Genomic DNA, 17,993 nt, shown 5'->3' on the forward strand with positions numbered 1-17,993 from the left:
AGAGACAAGTAGAAGGCACGAAAGGTTTAACCCCTTACGTCGGTGTTGGCCCACCCTTCCCGGTGCATCCGTCAGCCATTGGTCAACACCGGGGTGGGTTAAAAAGGATCCTCTGTTGCAAAACATTGGAGGATTCCCCCTTTTTTTTTTAACGGAGAAAACACTGAATAGCTTCCGCCTCTCTCCTCTCGCCTGTGACATCAGCGTGCCATGTTGCAAAAGGCCGATCCCTTTAGCCCCTCCAGGCATATAAATATATATTTTTTTAATGCCGTTCTTTGCCCCGAGATACGATCACGCCCCCACTGCTCCCCTGAAACTCTCCTGAGACTTGGGCAAGTGAACACTAGAACCGCAACTCTCGCTGGATGTCGCTGCCGTTTTCCTATTCCAAAAATGTCACCTGTAGCACCAGATAGGTAAATTACAAAGTATTGCTGTTGCTGAATGACTTGAACTTGTTCTGCCAGATATTGCAAAAATGTTCTGCAAGGCAAGTATCAAGGTTTTTGGGCAAGCCCTGACATGAAACTTGTATCTAAATCAAACATGCCAATTGTGGCTAAAGCAATGTTACCATGTTTGAAGTAAAGAGCACATGTACTTTAGCACTGGTAAGCAGAGTTGATGTGCCCAGATTCCTAAGCATACCAAAAACAAAGTTAGGAGATCAGAAGGCAAAAAAGCAGAGGGAACAAGACCAATGACGCCAGGTCAAACAGGGCTAGTATTTCCCCTAAAAACACCTTTGATGTCCTGCGCGGTCACCATTTGGGGGTCCCACCGAAACGCAGGGTTGCGATTTCGAACCCCGCTGGTGCATGGCCTTAGTTCAATGCACCAACATCCATTATAAACCCATTTGGACTGCAACGCATACGCAAACCACTAAGCAATACTCTGGCAGATGGTATTTTCTGGTCACGATTAAGCCCTCTTGATTAGTTGACAGACACAATAAAAAGCCATACCTACTTTTGTAAATGAAAAACATACTCAAAGACAGTGCACAGAACTTTAAAGTGCTTATTTCTAAAACTCAAACCTACTGCTCAAACTATAAAATGGCAACACAGAATACAAATATAAATGCATCAATGCATGACATCACCAGTAAAAGCAACATGAAGATTCCTGCCATGGTTAGCACCTGTATTACAGCTTCTAAGCGCCATGGTAAAATTTAGCAGATGCAGAATATAGCAAGCTTATGACTCTAGTTTCTTAAGATGGGTCACACAGCATACCTTTTGTTTGACCTGGCCCTTTTCTGCAGGGTCACCCTAGACTTTTGCAGTCCTTTGCGGAACTGGTTTTTATTGGCTTTTAGGACTCGGTGCACGCTTTCCCCTACTAACCAGTGGTGAAGTGCTTGTGCTCCCTCCAACATAGTAAAATTGGCCTGCCCCTGGTTACATGATTTACTTGTAAGTCCCTAGTATATGGTACTGCATTTAGCCAGGGCCTGTAAATTAAATCCTACTAGTGGGCTGCTGCACTCCTTGTGCTGTCCACCGAAGTAGCACTATGAAACATGTCTCAGGCCTGCCATTACAGCCTGTAATACAGGTATAAACTGCCATTTCAACCTCGAAAAGAGAGGCCTAAGTCGTCTTCTTTAATACTTATAATTCAACCCTAATGTAGGTGCTAAGGTATCATATGGCTGGGTACATGGAATTTAAAAAGTAGGACATGTAGGTTTAAGTTTTATATGTCCTGGTAGTGGAAAAACTCCTAAAGTCGTTTCTCACTGTTGAAAGGTTATCTTTCCTATTGAGTAATACTGGGTTACCTTATTAAATTTAATATGTGGCAACTTCTGTTTGGGTCCAGATTAGAGATATGCCGTTTACATTGACATGTATTGTAATTTAAAATTCTCTTAAATGGTAAATCTGGATTTTAAGTTACCAATCTGAAAAGGTCACAAAAATCTACAATAGGGACATAGAACGGAAGGTATCTCGTGAACCCAGTTGAGACCCGGGAAACATAGTAACAAACAACAATGTTTCAACAGGTAATATTTGGAAGACAATTTACCAAATGTAAACAAATACAGATAAGAGACAAAAAGAGAGAGACACCGGGATTGAATTTCACAATCTGTTCGACCCAGTACAATCTACGACGAACGCATAGCTGGGTGAACGAAATAACAGATCGACCAGCTCCTCATGTCTTTCTGCCGCTAGACGATGAAAAGGCATTTGATAAGGTGCACTGGCCCTTTCTCAATTGCTGGTCCTGCTATAGGTGAGTTAAGTTACTGTATCAGGTTCCAGTGGCGGCAGTCAGGGGTAACAAAGTACTGTCCTCTGAGTTCCCAATCGGTAGAGGTACAAGACAGGGCTGCCCCCTGTACCCTCTCCTCTTTGCCCTTACCATAGAATCCCTTGCCTGTGTGGGTCGTGATCATCCTGGATTTCATGGATTTAGGATTGCAAGAGGGTCTGCAGTACAAGAGAATATCTTGCTTTATGCGGACCAGTCAACTATTCGAGAATTATAGGATTTACTCGGACTACTGCATTAATTGAAACAAATCAGTGCTTTATCTCTCACAGAGCGCAATAGAAGCACCATCACTCGCCCACCGCCTGACACATACTACCCTTGGATTTAAATAACTAGATATGTTCATGACACTGGAAAGGGAAGTCTTCTTTGAACTTTACCTAGGGAGGGTGGTACAAGCCTGTTAGGAAGAGATGGAATGATAGAGAGAGCTGCCCCTAACTCTGATGGAGAAAGCAGCCCTATTTAAGATGGCTTCCTTGCCGAAACTGCTCTATGCCCAGCAGAATACATGATCTGATTACTCCAAAGACCTTCCAGGAGATTGAAAGTAACACGCAGACTATCGTGAGATGGGAAGCATTCAGAATAGCCATAAAAACATTAACCCAAAATTAATATAAAGGCTGGTTAGCCCTGCCTGACATACAGGCCTACTGCTGGGCCACCCACCTTATTAATGTCAAAAATGTGTGGTTTGCCTCCCCTTCTTGATCATTCAACTTTCAGGCTGGAGCGGGCCCAATGGGTGGATAGGCCTTACCTACATTTCATCTATGGGCGTAAGGGGGCTGGGCATCTCCTCCCAGCTAAACAGGCTACACTAAAGGACTGGGGTAAAGTGACGAAAACTATTGGATGGAACGGTAAACCTACTAAGTAAGTAATTTATTATGCTTGATTAATTAAAACCTTGCATATAGCACATAGCAATAAAATCAAAATTACAATAAATGAGGAGTTTACAAGACTAAAATAACTAGATTAAAAGAAAAAATAATCAATTGTGCAAATAATACTCAGTCACTGAAAAGTCAGTTTGATAAAATATATCACTTTGAACTAATGAGAAGAATCTGTGCGGCATGAGACAGCTGTCTGATGGCCCTGCTTGCAATTTGCAGTACCAGTTTAGGAAACCATGAGATACCTTTACTAGGCAAGATCTTGTAGAGCCAGGGCCGTTGAATAGATCTAGTCAATGACAACTGAGGGTGCATTCTTCAGCCTTTTTTCTGTTAGTTCAAAGAATTTTACAAGACGGCAATTGAGCTGTACTAAAGTTGGATTAAGGCACGGCATCACCACCTGTCTGCAAGACCTGACGCCGTGCAGATTAAAGAATGGTTTCAACAAGGAGATCCGTATGTCCTTTAAGTTTTTACAGACACATAGAAAATGGACGAGATTCTCCGTGCCGCAGGTGCACAGACGACAAGTCTGTTCGCCTCCCTTTCTTTCCCAAGCGGTAGAAATGGGTTGATCAGGCCAACTCCCAGCCAAAGTCTTTAAAACTTTTCCTTGGTGGCAATCTTTGTTTGTGCCATAAGGTAGGGTTGGAGTTTGAGGACTTTATAGTTATTAAGCACAGCCCAACCGTGAGCACGTTTGAACAATATTTTCTTGTCCTCTATTGATGATATTAACCTTGTTGTCTTTGTTACTAAATAAACGCCCTTGTGGTAAGGGAAATGGCTTCCAGAAATGTGGAAACTACAGGGATTAGAGGCCTGAGACCTGATCCGGATCTCCAAGGTGGGGTCTACTTGAGGGTGGAGACATTAACCTGATCTCCTCGCTTCAACAAGAACACTGGATGAATACAAACCAATTCCTAAAATACGCTCAATTACAACACACAAAGGGCTGAGGGGCTCCCTGGAGATGGCTTTCCACAATATGCCCCTGACGGAGGAGCATGGATGGGGGCGATTTCCCTTTCCTACAAAACCCTTAATAATACCATGCTAGATACCTTACACAAGCTGCAGGGTAAATGGGAGGAGGAAGTGGGAGTAATGGGTCTTCTCATTAACCAGCAGAGGCCTTAGAGTAGATAAGCTCGTCAAGCAGTAACTTCTGCTTGGCCTCCATTTACTTTCTTTTCTGTGTCGCGAGGATGACATTACTACAGTGGTATCAATATGAGCTTTGGAAGCAGGAGAGTAGAGACAGTGCTCAGTACTCTGTCTCTATGTATTTGGGCTTCCACACACTGGCCAATTTAATCAAAATGGAGTATACTTTGGTTGCAGGCTGGCAGCTCCACATTATTGAGAGGTACACAGAGTTGAAGATGGTGCCCTGACAGCCGCTTCTAGCACAATATTTGCACTCAAAAATTACTTCCATTCTTTCCTTCCTCAGACTTTCCAAGTGCAATTGGAAGTTCTAGTCTTCATGGCGCTGGTCACTTTTTGGAACAAAGAGAGAGAAAAATAACACAAACAAGCAAACTAGTTCTGAACTTTAAAACTGGACAATAACATCACAGAAAAATGAGAAAAGTGTTGTCAAAAACCAAAGACCCGCAAAGCATATTAGAGGGCATTATTTTGCGGATTCTGGAGTTGGTTCATTGCAGAGTTTAACATTGTTTGGCTTAAAGAAATGGAATGAAGCATTTAGATCACAATTTCAGCAACTCAAACCTTCAACCGGACTCCTTCAGCTTGAGAGTCTTTCTGCCGCTCAGAACCTGCCAGGTCCACCAAATTGAGCTGCGAAGACCGAATGTTAACGATGCCACTATTTGTCTCCATGGATTCAATGGTGACAGTAAAGACAGCATGAGACCTGGAAGACTCTCTGTTCATAGAAGTTGATGCCACACGACGATTTCTCCAACCCATAGACAAGACCTATACATAAAAATGTAGTTCATGAGTAAGGCATGGAATAAAAGCACAATATCTGAAAACGATGTATACCATACAATATAGTAAAACAAAATTATAAAAAACTGTCTAGCTGAAGAGATTATTCTAGCAACTACCGGTAAGTTGATTGAAAAGTGATAAAAACATGTTGCTACAGCATGCCAAAACTTGCACATCCAAATTTTAAAAACCTACACTATCCCTTGGAGATAACAGGTGGAAGTCTAGAGTTTAAAAACAAAAAAAAGCATTTGAACTATTTTATTGCAAGTTTCTATACAATAGATTACAACACTTACACAACAGTGTCATCAGAATCATGGATGTGTCACAATATACTTGTAGTCAGCGTATGCTTTTGGTAACTAAGATGCTGGATATCGAGACAAATTGTGTAGTCAAAGGATTAGTGTGAACAGTCATCACAGTTTTCATCTTTCAAATTTATGTTAACAATCCTATCTTCCTGCTCCCCGAAGTAGACATCAGCGAGTCACACAGGTATGGCATAGGATGGAAATACATCAAGGTTCAGAAAAGAAAAATAATATTTTTGAAGGTAAGGTAGAATACAGAAGGGGACTAATTACATTGCAATCAGTCTTGGACTTGCTAAAATAGGATCAGTCCAGCTCAGACTGCTAGGCAAAATCCTCTACGTACAGCACAATGAGCAAAGGGTTAAAATCAGGGAATATCCACACCAGTTAACACACGCAAGTATACACAGACATGTCCAAAAGGGGGTCCTGTAGTTCGTTGCTACATAGAGAATTTAGAAGCACCACACTCAGTAGGCCCAATGAAGTCTAAACCATTCTAGTGTTGCTTGTGTTCCTATTCAGACAGGACATGATTTGCTAATTGTGGCTGGATTGACCCTTTGGGAGAAAATCAAGACTGGGGTGCAGATGGCAGGTACAAGTCTGTGACAGTGAAACAAGAAACAATGGATTGGAATGCTACCCAGGGCAATGTCAATGATTCTGATAAATCCGAGCATCCCCATGATTGCACTTGAAGGCTGCATTAACAAACACATTTAGCGAATTGACTACCAGATTCTGCTCCTTACCTGGTACGCTTCAGCTGCAGAAGTCACCACCTGTTCTACTGCACCAACAACAAACACTCCCTTCTTAATGTGCTCTCTTAGAAACAGTCCAGCTGATGCAGAATCCAGTAAATCGAATATCTGTTCATTGTAAATCTCTATGAAAGAGCATTTACACAGAAAGCTTTTTCCATCACCAGCCTACAATATAGGACATAAATAAGTGTCTCAGTAATAGTGCTGAATATATAAAGATATCACGGTCAGGTCAAATTCAATAAGGAGGTCTAAAACAAAAGAACAATTTTTCACAAATCTTATGAGACAATTAATTCCTGAACGAAGCTATAAAATACTTTGAATTTTTATTTAATGTTATATTTAGGTTCATAAAGTAGTCAATAAGCCCCCAATAAATACAACAAAAAAAGAAAATCACAAATTTAATGAAAATTAGTTATGAGTCTACTCTACTCATCTGATAACACCTAGACTGACTAAACAGGTCTAATTATGAGCTGAAAACCTCACTCTTCAAAACACAAATATAATTCGCAATCTCCATTTAGACTTTCTCTCAAATAGGCATTTTCCACAGAAGCTCAGCTTTACTTTACATGAGGAATAAACATTTCCTCCTTCTGGTCCATGAAACTCACATTTGTACCTGTCCTTGATATTGCACTTCATCAATTAAGCATACGAGCTGTATATTTTGTCACCCTATCCTACTTCCCAAGGTGCATAAATGATGATTTTGTTTCATATTCATGCTGTTGATCATTCATCAAATTTAGTTTTTATAAGCTCTCTCGGTTAAAGAAAAGTGACTTGGTGGATCTACTGGCAGATTCCTCATTTTTTTACTATCCTTAGGTGCCAGACTGGATCAGGAAACTCTTCATAGTGATGTATAGTTCCTACCAATCCGCAGGATCTGCGCATTGTTTGGACAACATAAACTAGGGGCTTGGCGTCAAGACGGATTCCAGACAACCCAGAAGGATATGTCGGCCAATTTGCTCACAGTGCCACTGTAAGAATCCCTAACCTACCAGGGAGCGACTGGTTTTTGGCAACCACTGAACATGACAACCCTGACCCCCTTTGGAGTTGTGGAAACAGTGCAGTACCTTTCGCTCAGTCACTCAAGCTCACTTATTCTCACAGAAATATATAGAGAATACACAGTGGGACGTTTTCAGTAATATTTACTGAACCAATGTTATTCCTGCATAAAATACGTGTTGGAATGATTAGGAGACAGAAGCAGATAAACGTGATTACAAGCACCAAAAATTTATGTACCGAGTGTTCAGTTTGTACATATCGTTGATCAGGTTTATTGATCCTAAACACTTCTGTGTTAACAAGGAATCTTGTGTCCACAGGCCAAACCAGCCAACCCTTCCAATTGGGGTCTGATGAACTGATAGAACTATCATGGTGTCTAGTGTATCCTCACAAAAGTGTATAAAGTGCTGCCAATTCTCGAAACATGAAAATGTGGGACTGAGTGGTGTGTTCAAATCTTTTGTTTTCACTATACCAAGGCATGAATTTTATTGCACTGTCTTGTTCAGGAAAATCATGTGATGCGGTATGAGGCATGCTCTAAATAAGGCCTCCGTCCCCTGAACCTGCCAGTCTTTTGTCCCCCAGATAGACTTTGTAACTATTGTGTCTTTCAAGAAGTCGAAACCCTGTATAGACAGTTGGAAAATAAAGGAATCCGAGTATATCAGCTTGGTGTTTGTTAGCATATTTTTCTTTGCAGGTGTAGGTGCAAGCCTATAGTAATATGAGGCTGGGTCTAATGTTTCAAAACGTGAAAAAGAAGCAAACTTTTGTGCAAAAGTCTCTTGGCGGTGTTGGGCAGTGTTCCCATTGTGTGTAATTAGAAACCGCACGTGGGATACTAGATTTATGTAAAAAAAAACTGTGACCATAATACTGGTAACAAAACATGTCCTACAAATTACTTGTACCATCATACAATTCATCATTAGAAAAAGCAGCTGATTACTCTAAATCGGAATGCAAATTATGCACAGTTTCAATGGACCACTCAGAGAAAGTACTAGAGGAGGTGATGTAATTTAAAGAGATTTTTTAAAATAAGGAATTTTCAAAAGTTTAATAGGACCATATACATCATACGAGACCCTGTCCCATACAATTCCTTCCAGAACTGGAACCGTTGTAATGTTCACCCGAGACAAGTCCCTTAGTTCACGGTGTGAAGATGCATGTGGCTTAAGAACCAAGTTCACAAGTTGTACTGCAGAGCGTTCTGGGAGAAAGCTTCTAGTCAGAAGTAGGAAAAAGACAGTTAGTAAACCAATCCAAAGTACCAGGAAAAGTAATCCAATTGTAATCCATAATATATCCGGGGAACAACAAGTAAGTATTTTTCAGCCAAAGATAGAAGGCATAAGGTCAAAGCTTGAAAGGGAGCGGGGATGTCGGCAGCTCAGGTTCATTTGGATCTGATGAGAAGTTGTCTTAATGTACACAGTAGCCAGACGCCGTCTGCGCTATTCTTGGCAGCACAGCAGGTTTTGTAGAACTGGTAGATAACTTGATATGTGGCATGTTGACATAGACGTCATCAATTTTTCTAAATGAAATTGCTGGACTGGTTGACTGTACGTTGTAGTTGTTTCAACTGGAAGAAGGTTCATTTTATTGTCGTTCACTCCTTCGCTTTTGAAAGTGGGGCCTTCAGTCGGTATTAAATCTTCCATCTGAACTTCCTGTATTGTAGCAAGAGGAGTGCGGTGGTTACCCAGGAGCCCACATGGTCTATTGTTGAGAATCTGCCACACAGTATGGTTTGATCAGATCTATCAAGATAAACCTTTAGTCTCGGCAGCCGGCAAGGGGCGGTAGGACAGTTCTTGTTCCTTAGACAGCTAGGACAAGTAAAGGCGTTCTGTAAGATGGCCCAAATTCTTTGTTGTCCACAATTTTCTTTCTGACCAGGTCCCCAATCAGTGGGACCCAGGCTTGTCTTGCGGTTACCATTTTCACATCCCCAGTGGCTGTGCGTTTTACTTGGAAGTTATTTTGTAAAGCTTGGTATTCTTTAAGGTCCTGTAATCCCGCATTCTTACCCCAAACAGGAGCTCATAAGGTGTACAACCCCCCAGGGGTTTTCTTGGCATGTTGTTAAGTGCTCTCTGGACCCCATGTAGGTAACTGACCCAACTGCAACCCGAGCCTTATACCCTTGCTGATAAGTCCCAGTTTTTCCTCTTGACTATCGAATTTCCCTCAGGATGAACGTGGAAGGAGTACCGCAAGGCCACACCTAAACTTCTTATGGCTTCTTTGTAAGGTCAGAATTTAGTGTGCCAACTGCATATGTGCAGATAAAGATTAGCAAATCCTTTATAAAACTTTGAGAGTCAGCCGAAGGCTGGGGCTAAACCCACAGTAATCTAGAGCATGAATCTATTGCCCTAAAGATGTGCTCGTAATCCCCGTCTGAGTAGAAAGGGCTGCAGTGATCCAAATAGACACACGCAAGCTGTTTGGCGGAGATCAAAGGTGTTTGCGATGGACGTGCTAAGGTGGAGCCCTTCATCTTCTGGCAGATGTCGTATTGGAGGACAAAGCCTTGGTTTTCCTGGTAAGACCTGACCACCAATAGCACTGCTTTAGTAGTGAAACTGTAGCAGTAATCCCTGAATGTGCTGAACTCAGACCCCCGTGTGCAACTAGTATCAATCCCAGTCTGCGATCAGGGTTTGGTATTGCTCTATTCCCCTCTCCTGGAATGTGAACATAGAGAATGTTCTGTGCATCTAACTTGTAGGAGTACTTGAGTGAAAAGCCTTTCGGCAAGGCTGAGCTGTTGCGCGTGGCATTGCCAGCTATCATAGTTGCTCCGTCTATCCTCGTGCTAGAGCGAGTTATTGCAACAATGGCAGCAGTGCGCACCGTTGCATTGGTTGCTTTATCCGCAATTGAATTCCCTTCAACGTGAATGCCAACACGTTGACTCAATGTATGAATAACACAAGGCCGTGGCACGCCTACTTTCAGCTGCGCCATTTTTTCCCAGAGCATCTAGTGCTTCACTATGCAACCTTTGGAATTCCTACATCCATTCTGGCCCAAATAATGTAAATATTAATTATAGGGCTGGACACAGTAAAATGAATCACACTCAATTAGTGTGGGGATTTACGATCCGTATTTTGTAGTGCCAGCATCAGGGCTTTTAGCTCCATAAGCTGTGCCGTACAGTCTCCTAGAGACTGTATGCGTTTTCCCAGGAAGATATTTACCGTCTTGCATGCACCCTTTTACAATTGCGCATGCTGCGAATATCGCCATTTCGTACCTACAGCTGGATGTGCAGATCCATCGGTATAAATCATACATTCATATCGTTCTAGAGGCGTGATTTCATTCTGCAGAGGATATTCTTTTTCGTACTGCAGGAATGCCTGTGTTTGTAATGTAGAATCAAGTCATCTTTTGCATTAATAGTTAGCCCATTGAATCCATTGTGGATGTAAGGCTTTAGCATTCGGGATGCTTGCCTTCGTAACGGCCTCTAAGCTCGGTACCGGGGTCACGACATTTATGTGTTTCCCCTGTGTCAGTGCTCTCTCTCACTACAGCAGTCTGTACTGCTGTGAGTATTTTTTCTTTTGGTGAAAAACGCATTTAAGTGTTTGTGTACAAATGTGATTTGTATACAATAGGTACTGTATCGCCTTCATTGAAAGGGATGTAGGTGTAGCCAGTAGGTCCAGCGACTACGTGGATCAGGTTAGTTGTATTGACACGTGTGTATAAATGTTTGGAAGCCATCATGTCATCTTGTACGGAAAGTAGGATATCAGTATGTTGCTGTGCCCAATGGTGCACTGAAAAACCAAGTCTAATTAAGTCGTAGAAAGGTTTCACCCTTTCTGCGTAATCCAAAATATAGATCCTGCCAAAACTCAAGAATCTTAAAATGGATTGAAGTGGTTTCAGAGTTGTTGGATGTTGGAGCAGTGTACATTTCCCCATAAATTGTGCCACCAGGCTTTTGCCTTCACTGGACAAGGTGTACCCTAAAAATAGGACACCAAGTTGGGCAATTTTTGTTTTTTAAATTTAAAATTTGTATCCCGAGTGGGCAAACCCACAAATTTTGTGGTTCACTCTAGATAAATGTTGCATTAATTCATCGTCCCTCAGATAGATGTCATCTACATAGGACAATGCCATCAAACGTTTTAAACAACTCCGTTACCCTGGCTGAAAACAACCAGGGCTATTCTTATACCCCTGGGGTATTGCACAAAATTGGCCTAGAAAGCCTTTCACTGAGAATGCAGTCAGATATCTGCTTCCAGGCGCTATATTTTGGCAGAAAAATCCATTCAAGATGTCTAGTATAGTTTTGTATTTTTTCTGCATGATGTGATTCATTAGTGTGGCACTGTGTGCATTCTGTACAGCAAATGTACGTATGGATGCATGCAAATATTTATAATCTAAAAATAGATTAAATGAATTTTCATTACTGGAAACATTGGTGAGGTGCAATTCTCTATCACACCCTGATATTCAAGTTGGTCTGGGATCTCCTTGACTTGTTTCTTTGCCTCCCTGTGGTAAAGAAATTGATTTTAATGGGATTTTGTGATGAGGTAACTCATCATCCCACATAACATGACTGTGGTAAAGTGCATGAGCTAATGCGAATGCCCACTCCTGCTCGTATGAACTTTTAACTGATTCCTGTACGAGGTCGGAGAAAGAAGGTAAAATAACTTCTTCTCCCATGGATAATCCATCACAAACTCAGGTGACCAATCCTTTTCTGCCAAAAGAATATCTTAACCCTAGGTCAGGTTCTCCCAAGAGAGACCCTTTACCTTCCTGGTTATGTCCCACCCCCATCTGCAGCGTTCTTTCATATACTCACCTTTGTATCAGGTGTTTCCACAATGATATGCTCACTCAGCGCTACTACCCCCAGAAAGTCCATCAAGTTCTGGCGAGCTTTCGTGACTTCTGCCGCGCTGTCCAGCATTGTCACTGCTCATTCCCGGTTCAGTAGCCTGGGCATTTCGAATTTTAATCCTGGCTAAGTTCTTCATTTTAAATTAAGGTTTTGAAGTCTTTTGCTTGTTGTCCTGTTTAATGATGCATTCCGAAGTGAGATAAGTCTCCCTTTTGGCTTGACTCGCTCTTCCAATCTGTTCTCTGACCGTCAGTCCGTCCGTCTCTCTCTAAACGCTTTTCTGATGTCTCCTGAATGGAATGAGATGAATGTGTATCGGTATCCCAATACAAGTCAGGCTTTCTAATATTGTTACTGTTTCGCAGATTGTATTTTTCAGGTATTCCTGTTGAGGTGACCCACATTGTGACTGTTTTGTTTTGTTTGTTTTTTTGTTTATTATCCCATTTCTTCTTTGAAGAATCGGGTGCTTGCTTAGAGTTATCCTTTTCAGAACTACTCTTAATTATTGGTTTCCCAGGTTTGGCTTCCAGCTTATCTCTGCCTAGAGAGGCATATGTATCTTTGATAATCTTAGACAATTCGCTTTCCTACTGTGTGGGAGTGAATTCCCTCAGGTATTACTCAACATAATTGCTGGCAGTTGGGCAAAATTGCCCATGAATTTCATCCCTAGTCCGGCTCTGTCCCGTACTCATTCAGAATCGGTTTCAGTAAACCTTGTATGACTGCTATTGAAAGGGTACCATGCGTTCTGGTATATACAGCAGAAAAGATTGTACCCCAAGTGACACAATTCTCTAACCGGGAAGCCATCAGCATCAGCAAGCAAATAGTCAGTATTCTGTGTTTTTCATTCGGGCCTGTAAGGGGAAAAACAGCTTTAAGCTGTGCTGGTTTTTTTGTGCTATCCAGAACGGGATTTGCTCCCGGCTGGTGGGAACCTTTCCCATAACGGCATTTAGTGTTTGTGGGCAAATACCTGTGGTAGCCATGTGTGGTTGTGTAGCCTGAGCAGCCCCAACAGGTTGGGCTGTCAATGTTCTCATTAAGTTTTGTGTTCAATTTCTGTACATTTTTACTAAATCTCTGTAAAGTTTGCACATTCCTAATGATGTTAAGGTAGCAACGTCTGGATGCGGTTTGTGTGAAGTGAAGACCAGCCAGGTTGCTCCTTCTCTGAGCAGACAGTCTTAGGTATTCTGTGGTATGGGTGGGGGCCCCTTTAAACCAATTATTGTGCTCTTGATATGTTAATCGGACTTCTAAGTTCACTTGTGGGAAATACTCATCAGGTAGGTCATCTTCAAATTATTCATGAATGACTGTGTTCTCAATGCTTCGTGTGCCTCAACCGTGAGGGTAACATCTAAACCTGTTGCCGGGAGGCCATGTTGTAACAATATCATGGTAACTAACTGTCTGCAATTTTCTGAAATATTTATTCCAACTAACTGTTCTCCAACCTCCTCATTTAGTTGTTCAGTCAGTGTTAGAGCAGTAGTATCTTACTAATATTTTATAGAGATGTGGGAACTTTTGATCCTCCAAGCTTGAGTAACCTACAGCCAATGCATAGGGTATACCTACTCAGGGGCAGGGGATTTGTATCCCTTCCCACTACAGATGGCTCCGGTTAAAATGTGAGTAGGGGTCTCTGAGAAATCATGCCTGAACTACTCAGATTGGACCATTAAATAAGAGCCGAATCAATGTTGGTGATGCCATGTCGTGTAGTTCCTACCAATCCGTAAGAACTGCTTATTGTTTGGACAACCTACTAGGGGCTTGGTGTCGAGACTGATTCCAGACACCCCCACTGGATATGTTGGCCTATATACCAGCTAGCTCACAGTGCCACCATAAGCTCCCCTAAATTAGCAGGGAGAGAATGGTTTCTGGCAAACACTGAACAGGACAACCCTGAGCCCTCAGGGATCGTGGAAGCAGTACAGTACCTTTTGCTCAGTCACTCGTGCTCACTTATTCTCAGAGAAATATACACAGTGGGACATTTTCAATAATATTTATTGAACCAGTGTTATTCTTGCATAAAATACGTGTGCTGCAATGATTAGGAGACAGAAGCAGATAAACGTGACTACAAGCATCAAAAGTAGGTAGAGTTCAAGCTTGGTCGAAAACAATGTATATATGCAGGCATATAAACAAGGTAGTAATCTAGCGTACTCCTATGTGAACCCTACTCTAAAACGCACCTAGAGAGTGTAGGTGTATAGCCAAGAATCCTTCCCAGGGGACAATCCAACCCCATTACCCGATGGGATGGAGTGAAGGATCCTGTCTTGGGCACAAACTGGACACCCCTCGCGAGAATTGAGACTGCTGCATGGTGATTTCTCAGCATGCAAGGACACTCTGTATCTGCCGAACTACCTCCTCAACTAATCTATCTGGAAGCTCATCTTTTATAATAGAAAGCAGCCTTGCGATGTATGCTTAGATTAGTGATGTTATGGATATGTAGATAGCCCTGTCGCCCCGTGGATGAAGATAGTGATGACATTTGTACGTAGTATGAAACAAGACTTTATACATGATGTTCAGGGCATTGTAATAATATTGTGCTAAGCTAGATGTAAAAACAAATTTCGTTTCAGAGATGCTAATTTATCATTGACGTTCGTGCAAATGTGTTCAAAATTTTCCAGCATGAAATGTTATTTTTGAGGACAATGTCTTGGCTTTTGACACCATCTCGCCTACGAGACTGGTAAGCAGTCTTAGTGATACTGGGGTCACAAGACCCGCTTTGATGCTTCTGTCCTCATTTCTGACGGACCAGTCACAAAGTTAGAATTGGATCACTTCCTTTCTGACGCCACCCATACCTTCTGCGGTGTTCCACAGGGTTCATCATGGAGCCCAACCCTATTTAACATCTAGGTCGCTCCATTTGCCAAGGTTATTAGATCCTTTGGGCTAGAGGCACTGACCTATGCAGATGACACACAAATTATTGTGTCAATTACCAACAGCATTGAGGCGTCAGCTGCAAACTTCAAGAGCTGCATGCAGGCCGTGGCCTCCTGGATGGTAGACAACTATCTGAGACTCACTGGTGACAAGACAAAAGTCTTGATATTTGGTGGCCAACAAACCATTTGTCCCACTCCTGGTGGCCTGAAATGCTCGGCTCTTGTCCCAGCCCAGCTCCAAGAGCAAAGAATCTTGGCATTATAGTTGACAGCTCTCTCTCCTTTAATCCCCAGATCAACAGAAGGGTCTCCACCTGCTTGGGCATCATCAGGATTCTTAGAAAGATATTTCCTGCTCTCTCACTTCTTCTTGGATTAGACAGTGGTGGCCTTGGTCCTGTCCAGATTGGATTATTGTAATACACTCTATCTGGACATCAACAAGGGCTCCATCCACAAATTGCAGCTTGTACAGAATGCAGCAGCCAGACTTGTAATGAATCTTCCCAAATTCCAGTCTGTTGCAATATCAATTCGTAAGTTACACTGGCTTCCCTTGGAAAAGAGAATTCTGCTTAAGCCCTCTGCCTTGTCCATAAGGCTCTTCACACCTCGGGCCAGAAGGCATCAAATGGCTCTTCCTACAGTATGTCCCTATCAAACATCTGCGGTCGGTCAGATAAAACTGGCTGGTTGAGGGGGAGGGGGGGTCGGGTAGAGAGAGTTTTTTCTATTGCTGCTTCTAAGCTGTGGAATTCCCTCCCGCTAATGATCTCTGGGCAAGACTCTTACCTTTTGTTTTATAAGGCATTAAAAACATGGCGTTTCACCCTTTAATCGCTGGGCCTGTTCTGTGCTCCTTTCACCTCTGGACTTATCTGTAGTGCCTTGACGCCCTTGGGCAAAGTTTGCACTTTACAAGACTAATATTCATTGATTGATTCATTCAATGTGAGAAATAAGCTGCTTCACTACATGGGCCTAACTCTGAATAGAACAATAGCTCTCCTCTACTGGTAGGGAGGGAGGATCACGGAGGCACTGATTCAGTCTCAACCCTAGAAGTGACGGCCGAAGTGGCATCAGCAAAACCATATAGCACACACGGATCACAGCTCCCCATCTATTTTTGCAATTCCCTTCTCAGCAGAGATGAAAAAGCTACAGATTAATTATATGGCAGTGCAGGGCAACGTAACAAATAATTTGGAACCTTTTTACTATTAATGGTTTTCGACCATCCTTCAGAATAAAGAGATATGTGGGATAGGTGAAAAATTTGCAGGTTGCTCAAGTATCCACCAGAAGAGGAGGATGTGTTGTTATGGCCAGAGAGGTTGACTTTGTAACTGGGAAACCAGGTTGGAGCTTCATCGTCGGCTCAGCGTCTTGTGATTCTGGGCAAATCAACTTAGGGGCCGATTACAATGCCGGGCAGACTTGCAGCCGCCCAACATTGTCTCGGTGTGAGAACTGACCAACCATAGGTCAGCGATTCCGCACCCCCTATAATGAGGCGACGGCATCACTCCCATTTCTCTATGGGAGCTTGTGCTGCATTCGGAAACCGGCAGCAACATAAGCGTCCATATAGAAAAGGGAGTTTCTGTGAATCCCTGCCACGCGATGCACGGATTTACAGGCATGGCACAATAGGTGGCTCGCAGGCCCCCATCTGGAGGCCCCTGAGCGATGGGGGCCCTGCAAGGGGCCCCCAGAGTCGCTTTCCAACAGGCTTTCTGTTGGACTTGGTCCTTTTTGCAGGGTCATCTCTGAACTTTTTGCCTTTTCCTCCTGTATTTTTCTGACCAGTTGTTGGCTGTTTTATTTGTAAATCAAATGCTGCTGGTGGGCTTGCAGCACTGGTTGTGCCACCCACAGAAGCAGCCAGTTAAATGTGTCTCAGGTCTGCCATTGCAGAGCCTGTGTGCAGTTTGTTACTGCCATGTCAGCAAGAGGATCACGTTCAGGCTGCTCACGCACGCACACAAAGCGCTCCACAACATGGGCCCCGAATACCTCAACAGCCGCCTATCGTTCTACACTCCCACCCGGGAGCTCCGCTCCACCAGCCTCGCCCTCGCCAGCGTCCCACGGATTCGCAGAACCACCACCGGAGGAACATCGTTCTCCTACCTAGCAGCCAAGACATGGAACTCCCTCCCCGCACACCTACGACTGACCCAAGACCATCTCACCTTCAGGAAACACCTCAAGACCTGGTTATGGACTGTGAGTAGCCCTGCTGGCGTCGCAATTCTCGTGTGCTTTCTTAAATGTTTTAAACTTGTTCATATTTTAAATAGGTGCTTTTTTAAACTACTGTTGCGTGGTGTGGGGCACTTTGTATAGAACATTGCTTTTGCTCAAATTACAAGGGACATCAGGAAATATAACGTACTGTGGGGGCATCTAAACTCAACCGTATTGTTGGTGTTTGGTTCTTTTGCAACTGACCCAGTTCCACCGCGGCTGCCGTGCCGTTTTGTGCGGAGGGCGGCTGCCATTATTTTCCAACATAATTCCTACTTCCGGCAGGACGCGGTCTAGTCGTCCGCCGGAAGGAAAGGCATTTAGCCACACATGTATCGGACGCGCAGCGGGCGCGCCTAAGGCATGCCCGTCCGCACCCGATCGGGACCAGGGGCCAGAACCCCTGCTCCCAGCAGACCTAACCCCAGGAACACCCTAGCATACTCCAGATCAATCTTGATCGACCTAAACACACACCCCCAACATAGTCACATGGACTGTATCAAGGCCTCACCTGAATATACAGAAGGACCTTTTACCTGCCTGTACTGTAAATGGAGCAGCTTAAGGACTACAGAATCTGCCCACAACAT

General features: G+C 43.1%; 1 protein-coding gene across 3 annotated transcripts in view; it reads right to left on the minus strand.

Moving 5' to 3' along the window:
- The window catches only part of KIF15 (kinesin family member 15), a 927,215-nt gene that overhangs the window by 724,609 nt on the left and 184,613 nt on the right, over window positions 1–17,993 (minus strand). For all 3 annotated transcript variants that reach the window (XM_078663524.1, XM_078663523.1, XM_078663522.1), the window contains exons 7-8: window positions 6,256–6,435; window positions 4,953–5,162 (exon numbers count right to left, since the gene is read on the minus strand). In XM_078663524.1, the coding sequence (XP_078519650.1) occupies window positions 4,953–5,162; window positions 6,256–6,435 (390 nt within the window). The remainder of the gene's footprint in view (window positions 1–4,952; window positions 5,163–6,255; window positions 6,436–17,993) is intronic.

Source organism: Lissotriton helveticus, chromosome 10, assembly GCF_964261635.1.
Source record: "Lissotriton helveticus chromosome 10, aLisHel1.1, whole genome shotgun sequence".
Lineage (NCBI taxonomy): Eukaryota > Metazoa > Chordata > Amphibia > Caudata > Salamandridae > Lissotriton > Lissotriton helveticus.